At 40.1% G+C, this 20,136-nt stretch overlaps 1 protein-coding gene across 1 annotated transcript in view; it reads right to left on the bottom strand.

The window, feature by feature from the left end:
• The window catches only part of pudp (pseudouridine 5'-phosphatase), a 32,226-nt gene extending 20,145 nt beyond the window's left edge, over positions 1-12,081 (bottom strand). Inside the window, exons 1-3 of the mRNA XM_018704500.2 lie at positions 11,909-12,081; positions 10,905-11,123; positions 9,183-9,412 (exon numbers count right to left, since the gene is read on the bottom strand). Coding sequence (XP_018560016.1) covers positions 9,183-9,412; positions 10,905-11,123; positions 11,909-11,978 — 519 coding nt within the window. The 5' untranslated portion in view covers positions 11,979-12,081. The remainder of the gene's footprint in view (positions 1-9,182; positions 9,413-10,904; positions 11,124-11,908) is intronic.
• Positions 12,082-20,136: the final 8,055 nt, after the last annotated feature.

The raw sequence follows: 20,136 nt of genomic DNA, 5'->3' as shown, positions 1-20,136 counted from the left end.
CAGCAGAAGTGCAGTCTCTGGGAAGAGCAGTGTAGAAATGGTCAATGGGCACTAAAAAGTGACCTCAAACTCTACTACAGCATATTTAACATTTCCACATGAAAGCCTTAATTCACAGATATGCCTTTGAGAGTCTATGGGCTGGTGTGGATTTGATAATGGTAAAGGGTGAATATGGTGAGCTTTGTCAGGGTTGTAATGGGCCAATTTAACATTCAGATAGAAAAGTTCATGTCTTAATTGTACCTGATTTGAATATCTGTATTATTAAGGCCTCCCCAGGTGTAATGCCTTGTATGATTAATGACAGGGGAAGAACTAGTTCTCTCTGCCTCTCTCCCTCCCTATCAGTGTGAGCATGAACTAGCTCACTTTCATGTTTCATTAATCTTATTCAGGCTGCCGAGCACACCTTTGGTAAAATCTCCTGTCCCATCAACAGTGTTACTTTGGAGTTATGAAAAATGTCTTTGCTCTCCATGGAAAAGAGAACAGTGCTTTTTCTTTCACTTTTGGTCAGCTCAGACAGCAGTGGCGACACCACATTACTCACCTGTGAGGCCAGTGAACTGTAGTGTTCAGTGAGGGACATGAGGCTTTCTCTACTCTGCCCCTGGCATTCTGAATATCACATTAAATCACATCTTGTAATATATTTGCTTTGCCGCAGGGAACATTTTCATAAAATCATTCTGAATAGGACACACTACACTTTTCCTCACTCTCCCTATGTCGCATCACCTCGGTAGCGATGTTTTAAAAACACTTGATACATGCATTTCAAGGATGTGTCAATATGGAGAAATATTCATACACAATATTACATATATACTAACCTCTTACTACTGAATGCATGTATTTCTGTATATCACTGGGTTATATAAAATATAAAACCATGAAAAAAATCACTATCACTAACCTTAACCACATCATGGTTGCAATTCAGATATTGTACTTAAAAACATTGTCACTCAATGTGACTGTGTTTTGCAGAATCATTGAGTATAAATGATCGTTATTCTCAGGTGATAGAGCCATGTCCTCATTGAAAACTCAGTTAACTAACACATCCTCAGTCTGTATGTTGGTGTCTTATGCGTCCTACATAGCTGGTGTGTTGCATTTTTGAGGCATAAAATGGCATCAAGACCATATCAACTAATCTGTTAAATGAAGATGTTCATTTATATAGCTGTACTTAGATACTGTATTTAGCTTTTAGTCTGTAAAGCTATAGGTGCTCTTCCTCTTTATCATCTTCCATCAATGTAAAAACACATAAGAGGTTCTTGGCTACTATAGAACCGTAGCGGTGAAACATGGCAGACTCAGTGATCCAGATTAAGTGCATTAGCATGACTTGGCTAACTATTAAAACTATAGATGAAGAAATAGTGAGTCTAAAATGATGCACAGGATGTGCTGTTTTTGTAGTTCACTTATGCCCACTAGCACTATTTATTGTTTCAGAATTAACACTTGTGATGGCCCCTCTGCTTGGTTCACCTTGCTGTTGCTGTGCTTTGTATCTCCAGGGCTGCAGAGTGGGGGTAGTGATTAGTGATATGGGATACACCTGGGCCCGGTGTGTCTCATGCATATAAGCCAGTTCCACAAGTCAATCCAGGCGCGGCCTGACCTCCTTGCACCTTAGTCCTCTGCTTTGTGGGTTTTTCCTTCTTTTTCGTTTGTTTTCCATCCAATATCCGCACAGCACATTTTTCACTCAGCCACTCCCTACACTACTGACTATACAGATCTCTCCCTTCTACACTTTTGCGTTTATTTTGATATATTTTGTTGTTGTTTTGTTACTTAGTATACCTGAGTGTCTCCCGTTTTTGTTGCAGTCTAAGAGCGGCTGTGACACACCATAACACATGTATATCACAAAATGATTATTTTATTTAAAGTTGGGACAAACTAAACTTTTTCGAACCAACTGAGTTTGTACGTCCACTTACACAGAGGACATCAGTTGAGTAGGCAGTCCTTCATTGTTGCCCAGGACACATTCACACTTGTACTTAGAGCTGTTCATTTGTGACCTCACCACCCAGTACACATGATAATACCAGGTATGAACTGGGGCCTAAAAACAAACTGGTGCTTTTTTTCATCAGAGCTGTATTAGGGCAGGAGGAGCCGACAGTTGCATGTATGTTCTAACCATACGCCTGCTTCGTCTGTTTACCTCCTCTCCACTTTCCTCCCTCCGGCTTTGCCTCTGTCTGCTCTCCTCCTCTCTCCCTCTGTCTCGTGTCTCTGCCGCTCACCCCTCCTCCTCCTCCTCCTCCTCTCCTCTGTCATGGAGTGGGAGCCAGGGAGTGACGCATCATCATTCGTTATTCCACTGAACACTCTGTCGATTCCCCCTCTGAGCCGCAGTTTCATATCTCATCAAGAAAAATGCCAGCCCTAACTGTGGCTGGCTCCAGATTAAAAAATCAGGTGCACCATGCCACAGGCAGACCTATTTGCAGCAAAAAGCCTTTAAAGTAAGAGGAGAGGACTTAGTGAGAATATATCTATCAGAAGCCTCAAATTTCCCTGTTAAATTAGGCTGTAAATGTCCAAATGCAGTATGAGGAAAATGCCATCACTGCTCACTTTTTGAATGATATCTTTTTGACTGCACCTTGGTTTTTATATTATCCAAAAGCCATTTGCAAATGCAAGATTTTACAGTTAAAATGGGATATATGGTCCCCATCACTTTTTACTAAGGTTAAGGGTTATCACATCAGTGACAGCAGGCTTGCTGAGTGATGAACATTTAATGTTACTGGGTGCTGGAAAAAAGGATCAGTTTACAGCTGCTATTCCCACATAAAGCTACGCTCTAACTTAAGGCTGAGTACTGGAACATAGCATTAAAGCAGCAAATGAATCTAAAGCAAAGAGTATCAAAATCTAGATTGGCAACACATGGTTAATCAGATTCACAATTATAATTAGATATTTCTTAATTTAAGTGATCATTTTATTAATGTCATACTAATTTCTTATAGCAATGTTTTAAAGCTATTTGTAGTAAAACATCACGACACATTTGAGGACTACCATAATTCCCAGACTATTGAGCGCACCTGAATATAAGCCACACCCACTAAATTTAAAAAGAAAAAAAAAAGTACATATACAGGCCGCACTTGTCTATAAGCCACAGGTGTCTAAATGTTTTTGCAGCATGAAGCTCGTCAGCCCATAAAAATCTATAAATTAGCCGCATCGTTGTTTAAGCCGCAAGGTTCGAAAAAAGGTGAAAAAAGTAGTGGCTTATAGTCCGGAAATTACGGTAAAATTGTTTGTTACCCAACCATGGATGACTACAAGTGCTAGTACTACCCAACCAAAGCTCTCTTACACTACATGCTATGCGAAAGAATATGCAACTTCCACATACAAATTACAGACAAACAGAAACACAACAGTGTCTTATAGAAGCTGGAGGCAGTTTGTACGGTCTGGTTGATGGAGTTAAAGTTCCCATTTTTTTAAGGGGACCAGAGTGTGTGCTCCCAACCAGGGTACTAGAAAAGACTGGGGGTACAAATACAGAAACAATGGTACTAGGAAAAGAGACTGGCTGGCTTGGTTATACCCATCCATAATGAGGAGCTGTGTCAGAATTCACATTGGGCTCCACCAGTGTTGTGCCTGTGTCACCAATTCTCTTTGTAATAGAGTAGTGAGAGAAATTAGCATTTTAGCACTTACGGCTCCCTCAGCCAAAAGACAATGGGGTTTTTTAAACAAGTCTTTAGTTCGATGCCTGAAATAAGGTCTGTGGTTTTAGCACAAGCTCAAGACATTTTCATATTTTATTCTATGACATAAAATCTGTCAGAAAATACCCCCCTTATGTTTTTTAAAGCTTTTACACGTCTTAAAAAGGGAGGTTGCTAACAAGTGGCTAAATGAGACTACAGGGGTTATCAACATCTTAATGCAGAATAGCATTCCACCTTTACAGCCTTGTGTTTATACTGACAGTCTTTCATGCTATTACTAACTTTCTATGAAGAAAGGTGTGTAATGGTGTAGTTTGTTTATGGCCTAACGTTAGCTTTGTACTTAATTGTATTTAGGCTTCAAAAATCCTAACAGTGGGAAATCTCATTGGCTTTTTGTCACAGGTGTGGAGAGTGTCCATATGTTGGCTTTGGGATTGCATCTCTGCTCTCAGAGAAAATGTGAGTCTAGTGGCTTTATCAGATCATGACCTTCAGCGTGTAATGGGATGGTTTGCAGCTGAAAGTGAGGCAGCGATGATGGTAAGAAGACTGACTGAGGCTGCGGTACTCTGCCAGAAAACAAATGACTGACTTTCCTGCTCTCTGGCTTGTTTCCTCATTGTGCAGCCTCACATTAATCTGTCTACCTGTGTCTGCTGCCCCTACTGTACACCATGCACTTTAAGAAAGTGTTACAAATAGTAAATCTTCAGTTTAAAATTCATAATGCAGTATTTATTCACATTGGACTGAGCAATCAACATATTATAATTCTGGTCTGTGGGGGTATGGGGAGTAGATTCTACACCATTTTCCACTGTAAGAGCCACAGATTAGCTTTCAACAGCTATAGTGGTATTTAAGGACACTTGATGACTAAAATAACAAAATTAGATGTATCCTGCCATTTATGTGCTTGAGATTTTAAGAGTCCATAAAAAATAATTATACTAGCAGAGCATGTAAGGGAGTGTGACATGGTCACAAGTTACTCGAAATATATTTGCTCCTTGCTACTCCTGCTAACATATCACGTTAGCTAACAGTGCTCCATGCTAACAAAACATGATATTCCAGCCCCTCCACCTCGGCAACAGGTAGCAACACTTCCAGGACAGATGCAGATTCATTGTATCAGTATTTCTTTTGCTGTCTGTGTGTGTCAGCAAAATGCCACATAATCACAAGCTAATTCACTCTGATTTGTCATTTTTCTGTTACATTTTTCTTCATTTAGTTGCATACCGTATGTGTACAACAAAATGCCAAGGGCTTATGAATACAGGCACACAAACAGTAAAATTAAGTGTCTTGTGAACATTCAGTTTAGCTGACTTGTCTGCATTAAAGTTCAGTGCAATGAGTAATGTGAGTGGGCAGCTGTTAACAAGAAATATTTCAATAAAAGTTACTTTTCATGTTTAAAGAACTCGGTTATTTCTCTTTACAGGATTCATGCTCCAAGGGCATGTTTCCAATTCAATCTCTGTGCATGGCTGTCCTGAACAAAAGTTGAATACAGAGGATGTACTAGTTGAAGGCGATGCTTAGAAAATGACTTGAAAAGTCCATGGTTTCCCAACACTTTGATTGACAGAACATAATGAATAAGGCAATTCACAAGCAAAGGCCTACGCTGAGTCCTCACGGCACAAACTGAGCAGCTCATTTATAAAATTTAGGAAATATGTTAATCAGCATACAATTCTTCTGCTGTTTCTCAGGTAGAGCATGAGAGCTGTTGTATAAAAAGAATAAAAACAGTACGAAATTTTTTGTTATAGCTCTGTGGGGGTGTGATTGTTCTTTATTTTTCTTTCCACACTGGACTCCAGTTGCATTTACTTCCACAGGAGGAGGAATAAATCCCCTGTTCATGTTTAATATTGTCTGCTCCACCTTGAGCTTGTTGAGATTTAATAATGTTACATACCGCTCTGTATTAGAGGCACAAATCCATATACATCTATGTTTTGTATACTTGTGTGGCTGCTGCTACCAAAGCTGGGAGAGTCATGTCATGGTTCAGGAGGGGCTACAGAATCTGACTTAACCAAACTTTCAAAGACAAGCTAGTCTTGTTGTTGATTATATGTACAGCACAGAAAATAATAAGAGTAAATTTAGTATGCAATAAAGGGAACAGACCCTTTCACACAAAATTTTAACACAACGTACTCTCAAATCGGTCATACTGTCTATTCTCCAGCACATGTTGATTGTTTGGTGGACATTATGCATGTATGGGGAGAGCATACGTATTATAAAAGCTGAATGAGCGAGGCATCCATCAGTGTCCATGGTGACTGATGTTTCCTGGCTATGATAAGTAGCCTCTCAGGCAGCACTTGCCTTGTAGATGCAGATCCCATCACATTAAGTGAGATTGCTGGAGGTCAAAAGGGTGAGAAAAACCTTCTTTTCAGTCAACTGTTTTAAAAAAGCCCTTATATCACCTCTACAATATCTGCTGTTCCACTAGTTTCTGTAACTCAATGCATTCTTTCCCTGAGCAGTTATTTCATCAATCTCTCTGAGGAGGTGAAACGTGTTCCTGAAGTTTACTGTCCATAAATGATAAATGAGACTCTACCGCAGCACCAACCTTTTCAATCTGAACCCTTTGTGATTTTAATTTTAAGAATTTGTTTCATAGCCTACAAAAAACTTGAGCGCCCATGAAAATCTACCAACACAACAACCTGGGTACTTTTGTCAAGGTAACTGTTTCTCTCTTATCCATGATATTCACCCAGACTCTTTTCTGAAGTCCTTTTTTTTTCAGCGATTTAGCCATAATCTCTGCTGTCTACAAATTCTAAAGCATTCAGTCTTCTGTGCGCTGCAGGTATGTCAACAGATTTCCTGCTCATAGCTCTGTATTATTATTATTATTATTATTTTTCATTATTACTCAATCATTGTCACACACCAAGAGTATGACTTATGGGTGACAATGTACATCACATACAGTGTATTACTAAAAAAGACACTAGATGAGATGAAATCGTGATAACAAAGCAAAGCATGTCATTCAGTTACATATTTAATTTACAAGTCACACACTGATCCATGATCAGCGCTAAATGTATTCAAATAAACATAATACCATGATTTTTTTTTACATATGATCTACAGTGCGGATGTTTTCATGAAAGTAGGTCAGGCCTCACACTGTTATTTGGTGTCTTTTAGTGAGATATTTGGCAGCTATTTTAGACTGACTCAACACTGCGAAAGGCTTCCAGAGTGTCTGAAAATATATCTTAAACAGCCCATGAACCCTGAAAGCTCACCACTTTTGATCAAAGTGCCACAGCAGAAGTGTGTGTCAGTGTAGAGAGCGGCTGACATCAGGCTCTGCCTGTATTACTGCAAATGGAGCACATTAGCTGTAAATAAAAAGCCACTGGCTGACATACAAGCAGCTAAACACAACCACATACAGTTTAACATACTGTTGACATATAGTCCTATGTCTCCTCTACCTGCTCTAGTTGTGTTGTCACTGAAGGTACATCATCAGGTTGTCAATCTGTCTATCCAGTATGCTTTCACCATCAGATGGCCCATGTGGGTGCATGACAGATCAGGCCAGCCACATATTTCAAATTACCCAAAAAAAAAAAAATGTAACAACCAAATAAAATCTAAAGTTCAATGGTTCAGTTTTCTAAGCCATATCCCCAACACACTCAGACAGAGCTCTGAGCAGATCTGTTTCCCACAATTATCTCTAAATCAATTCCCAACCCACAGTTTGACACAAATACAGACTCAGAGCTGCTGCTGGGAAATACAGGCAAAAACCATGGGGTGTTAGGATTCTGCAGTGGTTCACAACAGTCAGACTGATATCAACAACTTTAATACATACACCTCTAAAATTAATTCAATATAACATCTCAGGTGTGAATTCTACCCTTACAAAGATAAAAATGTTCCATTCTTATTAACACAGAGAGGTGTTTATTATTGAGGTTGTAGGCTGTTGACCTGGACTCCATTAAACTGAAAAGTGTTGCTGGTCTACAGGTCTAATGTTTTACCCACCTCATTTACAAACATGAGCTCAGAATACATTAGAAATTTCAATATAATGAATAATACCAAATATAGCCACAACAACACACACACAGATTGCATGGGTGTAACTATGGTGATGCAAACACAACAGTTTAGAAAACACCATCACTTAGAGCACACTGACCAAGCAGCAAATCTCTGAACCCTATTTCTTGATCTGTTTGTTTGATGATTAAAGGACTAGGACAAACACCATTATATTATCAATTATCAATTACAGAAGATGAAGGGCTCTTTTTCCATATTGTTATTGTGTGTTGTTGTTATTGATATTGTGAAAGCCTTCCAGTGGCTAAATCCAGGGTATATACTAGAAAACCAGTCTTAAGTTGAGAGAGAGTACAGTATTTAAGTAAAATAAGGCACTGGATTGATTACATTTCAGTGTATATGGTGGATGTATGGTGGATGGTTACACAGTGGAGAGTTAATAACATATTAAACAGAATAAATTATATGGCCAGAGTATTAGAGAAAGAGAGAGAGAGAGGAAAAAAGGTGGCAACAGCTAGTGAGTAATAATGTGACTGGAGCTGTATGTGAGCTGTAATTTAGGTGGTGGTGCTGGACAGAAGGTGGAGATGACTGACAGCATGTAGTTCATCTGAGATCGTCTCACTACGTTTTGTTGTTGCATTACTTTTGAAAAAGCAATGACATTTAAAAACAGAAATATAATTTAATAAAAAAAGCATCTACTGATATTTTCAAGCTACTTTATGAAAAAAAAACAGTCAACACTTGTTCACTGTTACTTCTGTTGTGTATCTGCAAAAGTACACCCTACAACCATGAATTTTTACAGCATTAATGTATAATTTTGATGTATGTTCTTTTTGTTGTGTATTATTACATCTGTAAAATGTTCTCGCTTCCCAACATTTTATAAGATAAAAATACAACAGGGTGCTCTGCTTTGGAGCTGCGTCTGTCATATCAAACCATCCACCATTTACCTACTAATGGTTTTAAAGGTTTTAAAGTTGACATTTTAGTAGCTTTCAACAGTTTAACAAGTAATTTAAGAGAGCTGGAGTAGATAAACTGTGAATATAGCTGCTGTATAATGGTGCTCTAGATTAACAATGTTTGCTATATTGTGTTTGGCAAAGGTATCACACAAATGGAATAAATTCTGAAATGGACCTGGATGGTCTATGATGCTTTATGTGGTATGAAAGTATTAAATGCATCTAGTTGCCTCCACTCACAGCCCTCCACTGACTCTAAATGCATTTGTACACCATTTAAATATCACTTCCAAATCCACCAGCAAAGTGGATTGACCTGGCAGAGAATATATTTAAAAGATCAAACCATGATTTCAAATGTGGTACATCTGTAATCTGCAGTACTTACCTTCTCTGGTGAAGCCGGAGGGTTGAATCTGCTGGCACAGACCAGGAAGGAGTCGGGTTGAGGTTTGCTATTCTTGACCTCAGGATCATCACCCAGAACAATGTGGTCAAACAGACTGAAAAAGTCTTTGTGTTGGCTTGTCTTCAACTGGAACGTCACACCAGCTGAGCTAGTTGCAACTGCAATGGGGATACGGTGCTCCTTCAGATGGCGTATGAGTGTCTCCACACCTGGTGGTACACATGTTGCAATGCAAGGCTTAAGGTTAGACCAGTATACACTGATCAGCTGTATAACATTATGGCCATTAGTGAATGAAGTGAATAACATCAATCATCTTGTTCTGCTGAGAAACCTCTGGTCCTGACATTCATTTGGACATTACTTTGTCACGTACCACCAAAAACAAACCAAGCACACACCCCTCCAATGGCAACAACACTCCCCAATGTCAGGGGCTTCCCCCAGCAGGATAATGCTCCCACCACACCACAAAAACTGCTCAGAAATGTCTCGAGGAACACGACAAAGAGCCCAAAGCTCACCTCTGTTGACCTGGGATCTGACTTGTTCTGGAGAATCCCACAAATGCTGGGTCAGATTGGGATCTGGGGAGTCTGGAGGCCAGGACAACACCTCATGGCTCTTTGTCGTGTTCCTCGAGACATTTCTGAGCAGTTTTTGTGGTGTGGTGGGAGCATTATCCTGCTGGGAATAATGTTTATTCCCTTTATTTCCCATATATTCCTATTAATTCCCATGGAAAGTTTACAACTTTGAAAATTCCAGGAATTTTCTTATTTTTGATATTAACAAAGAAACCAAATTCCCTTGCTCAGAGAACCTGCCTAAACGTACCAGCATGCATTGCATGTGACGTTCCCAGTGAACACTTGCTCAGCTTTCTATCACATCTGCACACTGAAACCATGTTTCAATGTTAGCCTGACAAATATGCGCTGCTAATGTTATAATAGCACACAGCAGCCAAACAACAGCCTCCGTGCATTTATGACTGAGCAGACAAAACAATAATATCTGCATAATGGTTCTGATACGTCGACCCTGACAATCAGCGTCTTCCTGTTCAATAGCATTACTAGCACAAATGAAATGTTCTCCATTATAATTAAATGATGGTGTGACATTCTGAGGATGAAATCCAGACATCAGCTGATGAATTCAATTATGAGACTGCTGCACCTGCTGAATTACCATCCTTACGTGACACATTTATGAGATGTGCTTTAATTTCTGAACCAATTTCTGATATTCACAGAAAGCTAAGTCTTCATGATCATTAGACTGACTAGTTATACCATGAGGGAAAGTAGCACACTGGATTAAGAGAACCCTCAGAGTCAATGGAGACTCACAGTCACAGCAGAGACCTACTTAAACTAGTTATAATTAATCAGAAAAAATAATTTTCTAACTGAAGCTGGAGTGCTCAATACCTGACAAAAAACACTGTAGATTGCATACACACATGCCCCAACAGCTCCATATCTGCATACACTGGCACATCATACACACATGTACACACAGAGGGAGCAGCACTCCTACATGCAGGGAAAAAAAGAGGACAGCAACCCACACAAGAGCTAATGATAGGTCGCTCTTCAGCTGAGAACAAATCAGTGGCATTTTACTGTTTTATATTTCTGTATTCTTTTGTGAAAGACCTAAAATACGATCGTGAAACTGGCAAATCATGAATACCTGGCATGAGTTTGGCAGTGGGAAACAGCCTCTCTTGTATTTGTCTGCTTTCAGCCAGAAGTTCCTCTGCTGTCATTGGAAGTTCCAGAGTGTCCCGAATAATCTGGGAGGCAGCCAGAGCACTTTTCCCCATCACTGAGGCCTTCACGTCCCATGTGTACTGCTTTCCAAATCGGTCACATATTTCCTGGAAGGACACGGTGTAAAGTCGCTCTGTGTCTAAAATGAGGAGATACACAAAGAAAACGAATGGCTTTCAATTAAATGTCATTTAGGATTAAACATGAAAGGAACCTTTGGTGCACTGCCATAGACCTATTTTAGCCTGCAAAGGAACAGAGGAGAATATAACAGAGCTCAGACTGTAAGTCAAAAACAAATGTACTGCCTTATGAATGTGCAGCATTTAACATTGTTCCTTAACAAAACAATAGAGCTAAATCCTAACCATGTGTATTTGCATTATCAATGTAAAAGAAAAGCCCCTTTCATGGAGGAGACAGTCCTAAACAGGGCTAGAATACCAAGCCTCATATCATTCAGTAAAATATTAGGTGATCTGCAGTGATCAGGCTCAGCCAATGATCGTCGAGCATGACGTCACCCATTTTCAAGCTGATCAGATACTTGATTCGGTAAATGTCTGACCAATACACAAGCTTTGTCAATGAAATGTGTCACAGCTAGAGTCATATCATCTGGATAACATTTGGAGAAGTTGCTGAACTTCTAGCAACACTAAGCGCTGTTTTTTCAGCTTTGTAGAAGAGATGGCTATTTCAGAGGAATGCCGAATTCAGCCGAAGACAACAACGTTACAAAAACTCCACACATTTGTTAACTGTAATAGGTTATTTTGGCAATGTGCTAAGAAATCAGTAACTTTCACGTTTTTTCTGGGGAGTTCGGAGTGACAACCACGCGCGAGTACGGCATTAGCGGAAATGGGTGGGTTTTCGTATCGCCACAGTTTTACAAGTAATACAAGAAGTACGCTTCCAGACCTAATAATAATCCATCCATGTCGAAAATGACATGGCTCACAGGTTTGTAGGTGCCGCCTGAAACAGACATGTTTGACTCTTGGGTTTAGTTCCGCGTTGAAAATGAAGGGAAAGGGGACAAATAAAAACTAACACAGGCTGCTGTATGTGTTGTAGGATTTGAAAAAGCTGCTAGTAACGGACGATAGTGTGCTAATCAGCCCAAAGAAAGTTTATACGCAATCTAAAAAGAAACTGGTTCGGTTAACACAAACTGTAAGTGAAATATTTCAGCCTGAAATAGAACTCCAGTATACTCAGGGATGTTTTTTAGTCGTCCCAGCGCCATGGCTGATGGGAAATGAAGTCCACCGCGAAAACATTGCGTTTAAGTGCTACGTCTTCTCAACAGCAACAGAGTTTTTGTTTTTTATTGTATTAGTTAATACAAAAGTGTGTCACAAAAACTGATAAAGAAGTTGCATTTGTTTACATGTATTTTGCACACACATTTTACACAATTAACTACAACTATCAGTAAGATAAAAACAAATAATTTTAAAAATCCGCATTGTTTGTCAGTTTGAAAATGTTTTTTTTATCAAGGATTTATTTCTCTGTTATTTTTGTTTTCTTTGTTTGTTTGTTGTTGCATTTTAGTAGTTTGCATATGATGCACATCTATGTTAAAAAACACTGCACATACTGTTGTATAGTATGGATTTTGACTTCATCACCTACACAGTATTAATCATCAAGTCTTAGATATACAGTCAGTGTAGATAGACTTACAAGACCAGGCCTGACAGTGCTGTGTATGCGTATACTTCATTTGCACAGTGGTGCAGTGGTTAGCACTGTCGCCACTCAGCAAGATTGTTCCAGGTTTGAACCCCCAGTTTGCCCTCTAGAGTCTGTACGCTGTTTAAATCTACAGGCAATCTTGAAATCTTGAACAATCTTTGTTTTGTTCCAAAAATGAAAATTTTAATAAAGTTTTATTTGCCTGTAGGTGTGAATGTGAGTGTGAATGGTTGTTTATCTCTATATGTCAGCCTCTGTGATAGACCCCACCTCTCGCCCAGTGTCAGCTGGCGTTCCATTGATTTAGTATCACACCTACATAATGTGGGGAATTGGGGAAATGACATGATGCTGCCATGAAAATCCCTGCAGGGGCCCATTGAGATGAATATCCCAAACTTTGGAATGTCCTCACTTACTGAAGACACACGAGTTGTCAGAACAGGGCTAGATGCTGCTCTTCAACATGCTGAATAACAAATATTTTCATTGTGTTAAAATTCAGCGTCTTACATTTCCATTCTTCAGAGCGTGTCACGGAGACGGGCCGCTGCAAATTACTGACAAAAGGCCGTTCACTGCATTGTTACCAGCACTGCCACATTTTTCTGAATAATTGGAAGCTCCATGTTAACAGAGTTTGTCTTGTTAGTGTGAAAGAGATGTCAGGGGAATGAAAGAACCCTGTAACCTGGACGATCTAATGAGCCTATGGCTTTCAGGTCTAATTGGTGGACGGTGAGAGTGAAATGGAGGCTTTGAGTCCCGTCGAGTGTGCTTTGTGCCAAATTGCGTAGTTTAGGGAATTGCTCAGACTGACTGAGAGCTCGGAGCACTAAATAGAGGCAAGAACCTTGTGTCTTCCTGGAGGAGCACTAAAGAAAAGTGCAGTTTCCTGATGAAAAATATATACGTGTGTGCACACACATACACACATAGTTTTGTTATGTGTTAATAGAACAACTCTAGCAAGATGGAAAAAAGCAGAGTATTTTTATTTTGTTCCAGCAGGATCATGAGTGCAGAGGAAACAGCAGAGGAAAAGAGTAGCCTGATGATGCTCCCAATCCCACAAATCAACGCGACAACAAAAAGATGACAGTCTGGAAGAAGTAGCGGGAGATTGCTATGAAGCTAGCCCGGAGCGACATTTTGCTGTCTGACTGAAACAGTATGTCTGTAGATATAAATAGTGGGGGTGGTAAAATCACAGCCAGAAACACAGTTAGTTAGTTTTCACATCTCCCTCTGGAGTAGGACTGCTGCAGAGACGCTGCTACAATTAGACTCAGACATGTTTGTATTCAGTGCTTTATGTTTGCTGCCTAATTATTACACTGAGATGCGTATATAAACATCGCTCTGGCTTTTCATTACAATTCAGACGTCATCAGTCAGATTGGTCCAGGCCTGATATGATGGATGAGAATGGTTGAAGCTCTTAAACCCTAAATGCTCCTTTCATTTCTCACACAGCTTAGCTTTGTCCATGATATCACATGTTCTATGTGTTCTGTACATGGGTGGATGACCTTCTACCTCTGTTCCTCCCACTCTGTGTTATGCACAGTTTTACCTGGACCTAGATTTGTTGAAATAATGAGGCTGCTAAGACTAGATTTTAACACCGAGCCCCTCTTGAAGACAGGGCAACGAGATCAGATAATAAAGCAGCACCCGCCCTACGGCTCTTATTATGTCAGCCACTGTGCTTCAGTGCAACATATTACCAAACTAATTAGCACACACACACACACACAGTAAGCTTGGAGTTCATTGTAGCAACATGGGGCACACATTCAGCAGTAAATTAGACCTTCAGCGGGGTGAATTAAAATATACATTTTCTGGGGTAAATTAAAACCAGACAGTGGTTATTTTGTGCAGAGAATGGGCAATTTACACAACAGCAAAGAAGTGTTTGTTAGTATCTTAATATTAAAACTGAGTGGGTCATAACTCTAAAGAATAGGGGTGAAGTGGTTAGGACTTTTGCCATCCCCAATGCAGACTACAGCTCATTCCAGTTTGGACTGTTAGGAGTTTATACTTGTGTCAAGTTGGACTCAAAACTCGCAAGAATGCAATGATGCAGTTCAGTGAATCTGCAGCAGGAAGCAGCAGACATCACCAGCTCAGCCGGTTTTTAGTTGATTCCACCTCTTACACCTCTTGTCACTGTAATTACAGTAAATCTTAATTTAATATGATCATATAATGAGTGTGATGATTGACATACATCAAAAACATTAAAAAAAAACACTCCCAAAGGGGATTGTTCTTAAGGGTAAGTCCAGAAACCCTGTGAAGGAACCTCATTTCATTTTCTTTTTTCTCTCTTATTTGTATACACAATATTATTTTTCAGTCACTGCTCAAAGCTCATGACCTCAGATGAGAGCTGGATCATAGATAAACCTTCAAGTTTTGCTCGCTCTTCACCATCCAGTGCGACAGCCATTGCTGCTTCAGGGTTTTCTACAAGTGCGTACAATGTCCAGCTGGGTGACAGTTGTACCCAGCAGGGGCTGTATTGTGTTTCAAGGTTTAGATTCCTCCTGTGCTCATCCGTTGAGGAGGTTTTTACCGGGAGGAGAATTATCCTCACAAAAGAAATGGACCCAATGAGGAGAAGACACTGAATAAAGTAGCAGTGTCATGTTAAAAATGTTTCTTTTTTTTTTTTTTTGGCGCTCTTCAGCGGACACAACGCTAACGTTAGCATATCTTGTTCCTTCATGCTCAGCTTGTTTTTATTGTGGGATTCCTTCATTCAGGAGGTTTTAATGGGAGCAGATTTATCCACAGAGGTCTCCTCTCCAAAACAAAGGACAAAGTCATTAAAACCTTTTTTAAAAAACTAGTTAAAGCTGTTTAACGTTACAATATAGGACGTCAAGAGCGGCTTTTTGCTCAGCTTGTTTCTTTGATTACCGCAGAACCAGATGCCTGATGACAGCAATCTTTCATTCGGCTTGAGATTATAGTTTAAATGTGATTTTGAAAAAGTGACAGTGACGTGACTTGTAATAGAAGAAAGCAGAAGGTTGACAGTGTTTTAATATGCGGTCATATGGCCTGCAGCCTGTGCGTACAGAAAACCCTGCTGCTTACAGCACACTAATCTACCAGCTGATCTCATCTTCCATCCTTATCCTCACGCGTTGACAAACCCCTAGGTAGCACCTTCACTTGTAGAAGCAGCTCATCCCCAACTTCAGGACTCATACTCAGAAGGTGTTGCCTCTCCTTCCTGCTGCTTCACACCTGTAAGCCTTCCTCAAGTTCACAAAACACATGCAGACTGGATGGGAAAACTCCTGTAACCCTTCCAATGTGCTTATAAAAGAAAAAAATGACTCCACTGATTGCCTGAGTGCATTAAACGCAGCTGGACTGTTTAACACTGTTATGATTCTGTGCAGCCCTATAGGGAAAATGTGTGGGACTCAACTGTTTGAATAATGAATATGAGCAAAAATCTAATATCAGCTACCAACTGCTTCTTTACTAAAGTGTATCAGCCTGTGTAGATCATTACTCACTGTAAATATGAAGCTCTCATGTTTATGACCATTCTCAGTTTGGACAGAATCATCGACCAGCAGATGTTCTTGGTAAATTCATACGCTTTCATCCGGTAGAGTGGGAAAGCAGAGTCCCACTTGATAAATCTGGTCTTCTTATATTATGACAGACATCCAAGGATGATCATCCTTTAAAGCTGACACAGTCACATTCGCAGATGATACAGTCATTTGTAATTCTCCTCCAGTTTATCCTTTGATTACTAACTGTGACACTTCCACAGGAGGGATGGGCCCTAAAGCAATCAGCACACACACGCGCGCGCACACACACACACCTCTATTTACATTGTGATGATAAGCTCGTTAACTCTCCGTGGCTGATCGGTATCGCCCTCAGCTGCAATTCCCCAGCCAACCATTTGTCCTATGTGAGATATCAGCAATCACCATTTTAAATGAGGAAAGGTGATATGAAATGCTAATTCAGCAACTAAGATCAATATTGTTCACCCGGGGGAATAAAGTAAAGCAGGGTACCTGGTACACACAGCTGTCCTTGAACACTCAGTGAAAGACATGACATTTCACAACAAAACACATATAAACCAACATGACTCCTAGAGCTCCTCTGGTTGGCTGGCAGGAGTATCTCAGAGACCTTAAACATCTTTTCAGTAAACAAGTAAACTGCGTGCAGCATATAAATGTATATTAACCTGCAAGTAACTGCTGCCATGTTTTGAATTTCACATGTAATGTTTATTGTAAGTTATAGTTTGAAACTGTGATCAGTTTGTTTGTTGTTTTGGCATTATGTATTGCAACTGCTGAGAGTCCTCAGAATCTGGTTTGCATGGAACAAGGCAAATAAGAAGAACCCATGGGTGCCCCATCCTACTAATCCCAGTGGTTAGGTAGGAGACCCTGAACCTCCTGCCTCTGTGGCACCTGTAAGACCCATAGATCTTTTTGGAATCCATTCTCAGTCACTTTTATTCAACATTTCACTCAGTAATGTTCTATAATATTTGGCTTGTATTGCATTCGCCAGCAGAGGGCAGGGGTCCTGAGTAAATTAGATTCAGACAGAAATGTGTGGTTTCCTGTTATAGGCGCTTTGTTAGGTAAAGAAAATAAATATTTTTTAGAGAGGGAAGGATTTTCAGAAGTTTTGGATCGTGTCACAAATGTTGTGTTTTTACATGTTTGTGGATCTGGGCAAAGTAACTACGATGGTGCGTCGCTTAACGCTGCTGCTGGAAGGAATTGTGGGACGGCATTTTCTCCTTTCCTTTAGTGAAGGAAGGTCCAGTGTGTCCTATGCTAAAGGAGATGAGTTAGGAAGCACTGAGGCTCCGTTAATTGACATTCAGAGAATTGGACCAGCTCTTATCATGGCTGCCACTGAGATACTTCTAGGTCATCTCACTCAGTTAGGAACCTTCCATAAGCAAAAAGGACTATTTGACCGCAGCCTGTTTCCGATGAATGGCATCTCAGCTTTAGCTGTATTTACAGAGGGATTTGATCAGTGCTGTAGCAGGCCGTCCAATCAACATGCTCTGTATTTTGCACACACTTTTCACCTCCTCACCCCTCTCCCTTATTCCCCTATAGGACTTTGCTTCAAAGACTGGAGGGTTCATTCAGAACCTTTTGCGAGGCTGGTTTTGAAAATTCCGAAGCTGGAGATTTTTGATGGGACTGTGAAGGCTGTAATTAGGAATTTGGAATGACTGAATTAGCAGAAGTAAACATGAATAAACTGACAAACCTGAAGAAATGCGTAAATGGTAATGCAATGCTAATGATGAGGATGATATCAATGATGATGGTAAATACAGAGCTGAGTAAAATCCCTCCTACCCTGCTTTTACTGTGATGGACCAAATTACTCAGAGGGAGGCTGTAAGCACTTGAGACTGAAGTGTACATGAAGAGGCTTCCCCTCTCTGATGATAATGGTAATTACGGCACTCATTTAAAGGCATCTCCATTTTCAATTACAAGGTTGATTACAAGAAGAGTGAGTTTACATGGAGGAGTTTAGTATTTTGATCTTTTTGAGGGAGTAAGTGTGCAGGGCTGAAAATGGTATCAGATTTAAAATCCAAAAGTTAGCTTAAAAATAAACTTTTTTTTAGCCTAAGATAAAGAGAAGCTGAATTATTCCATGTCATAATGTTGTAGTTTAAATTCCCGCAGTTTTTATGACGTACGCAGGACATCAAGTGCACATGAAAGGACTGACAGGCGTGGCTGTTGAGTGGCATGGCCAAATTTCAAGGCCTCCAAGTTGATGACGTAGACTTGAACGGTCAAGAAGCTGTCACGTGGTTCCATTCACTTGCAGGCCAGACCTGGACACTGATCAAGAATGGGCTTTGGAGCCTGTGATGATCAGTGAGTGGGCTACACCCATCGTTCCACTCCGCTAAGGGTCGCAGGGGGGCTGGAGCCCATCCCAGCTGACACTGGGCGAGAGGCAGGGTAAATGCCTTGGTTTTGTAAAGGTTAATGTATTGGGCATTTATAGTAAATGTTATAAATGAACATTAAATCTTGAAAACTAAAGAGATAAGGAGGTGCAGCAGCCTCCTGCACACCTGTTCCCTCAGCTGCCCAGAATGCTGTACTGTATATACCTGCAGGACCATCTATTGCCTATCACAGACTCAGCTCTTATCTGTCTTTTGGACTTTTACCTGCCTGTTAAAACCCATTAGGATTTGGTTACCTGATGTAAATAAAGAATCCAAGCCTGTCTGGTTTTAACCTGAGCTTCCAGGTGGCTTTAGTTATATTCAGTAGTATGTTCACATAGATGATGGCTAGGTGTAGTGGCCACGCTAAACCCATAAGTTTTATCTGAGGCCAGTGCTGGAGGAAAAACCATGGGCTCACAAAAACGGTTTATCCCCTTGTGAGCGATGAAAGTGCAGCCAAAAGAATAAACGCTGAAGGGTGGCGCTAAGTCACAAGTAAACAGAAGGAAGAGGAAAAAGTGGAGGAAGCAAATAAATATGTTAACATATCACTCATAAAGAATGAGCAAAAGCTGTAAACAAGTATTTATTACAATCCTCACATTTTCTTGTGAAGAGATATGGTGCGGTTTGTGTTGCACAATTAGCTGCCGCAGTGGTCTTTCTTTTATTTCATTCTTTCATTGTTGGAGCTTTAATTGAATCATTGATTCATTTCTGTCTGCAGAATGCTAAGTATGCTGTGGAATACGCTGTGAAACTCAGATATTCTCAAGGTGCAGAAGCTCTGTCTTACTGCTGTAGATCTTTCTATCTTTGTTTGTCTTCAGCTTTATATGAGCAGCAGCAGCAGCTCTTCCCAATCCTCTGTTATCTGCACTAAACTGTCCATAATTACACTTGGTATATTTGTGAAATCATCTCCTAAGTTGAGTGAAATGATATTGTGATTCTGTTCTAGTGTTAAACAAATGTCACCTGAGGAGACCCAGTTTTCCAGCAGCTTCAAGTTTGGATCCATTTAGAGACATCCAGTATGCACAAAGGCTTGGTGTGTTTACTGAGGGCACTTTGAAGCCGAGCGTTGAAAGGTTTGTTGTTCCACCGTCGAGCATTTACAAGGAAAATATATCAGTGCTTCTGCTTCACTTCATCTCTCTACAACATGACTTGTGTCTTTTTTCTCTTTTTGCTGAAGCTGTATTATGTTCCTGAATTCTGAATCTACTTCGATACTTTCTCACTTTAAAATACCAATACGCAAATACAGTTCATTCGACATTATCCAGTCTGTCTTTCTGTGGTTCTTCTTTTTGCCTGAAATGATCTCTTCAGTGAGCTTAGGATGTTTTCAAGTGTAAATCATTTGCTGTTAGTGTGTCATATGTTCATAGTAGTAAGTTGTGTTATGTTGTGTGACAACAGTATG

The sequence above is a fragment of the Lates calcarifer genome, linkage group LG7_2, assembly GCF_001640805.2.
Source record: "Lates calcarifer isolate ASB-BC8 linkage group LG7_2, TLL_Latcal_v3, whole genome shotgun sequence".
Lineage (NCBI taxonomy): Eukaryota > Metazoa > Chordata > Actinopteri > Centropomidae > Lates > Lates calcarifer.
This window is presented reverse-complemented; position numbering and strand designations above follow the sequence as displayed.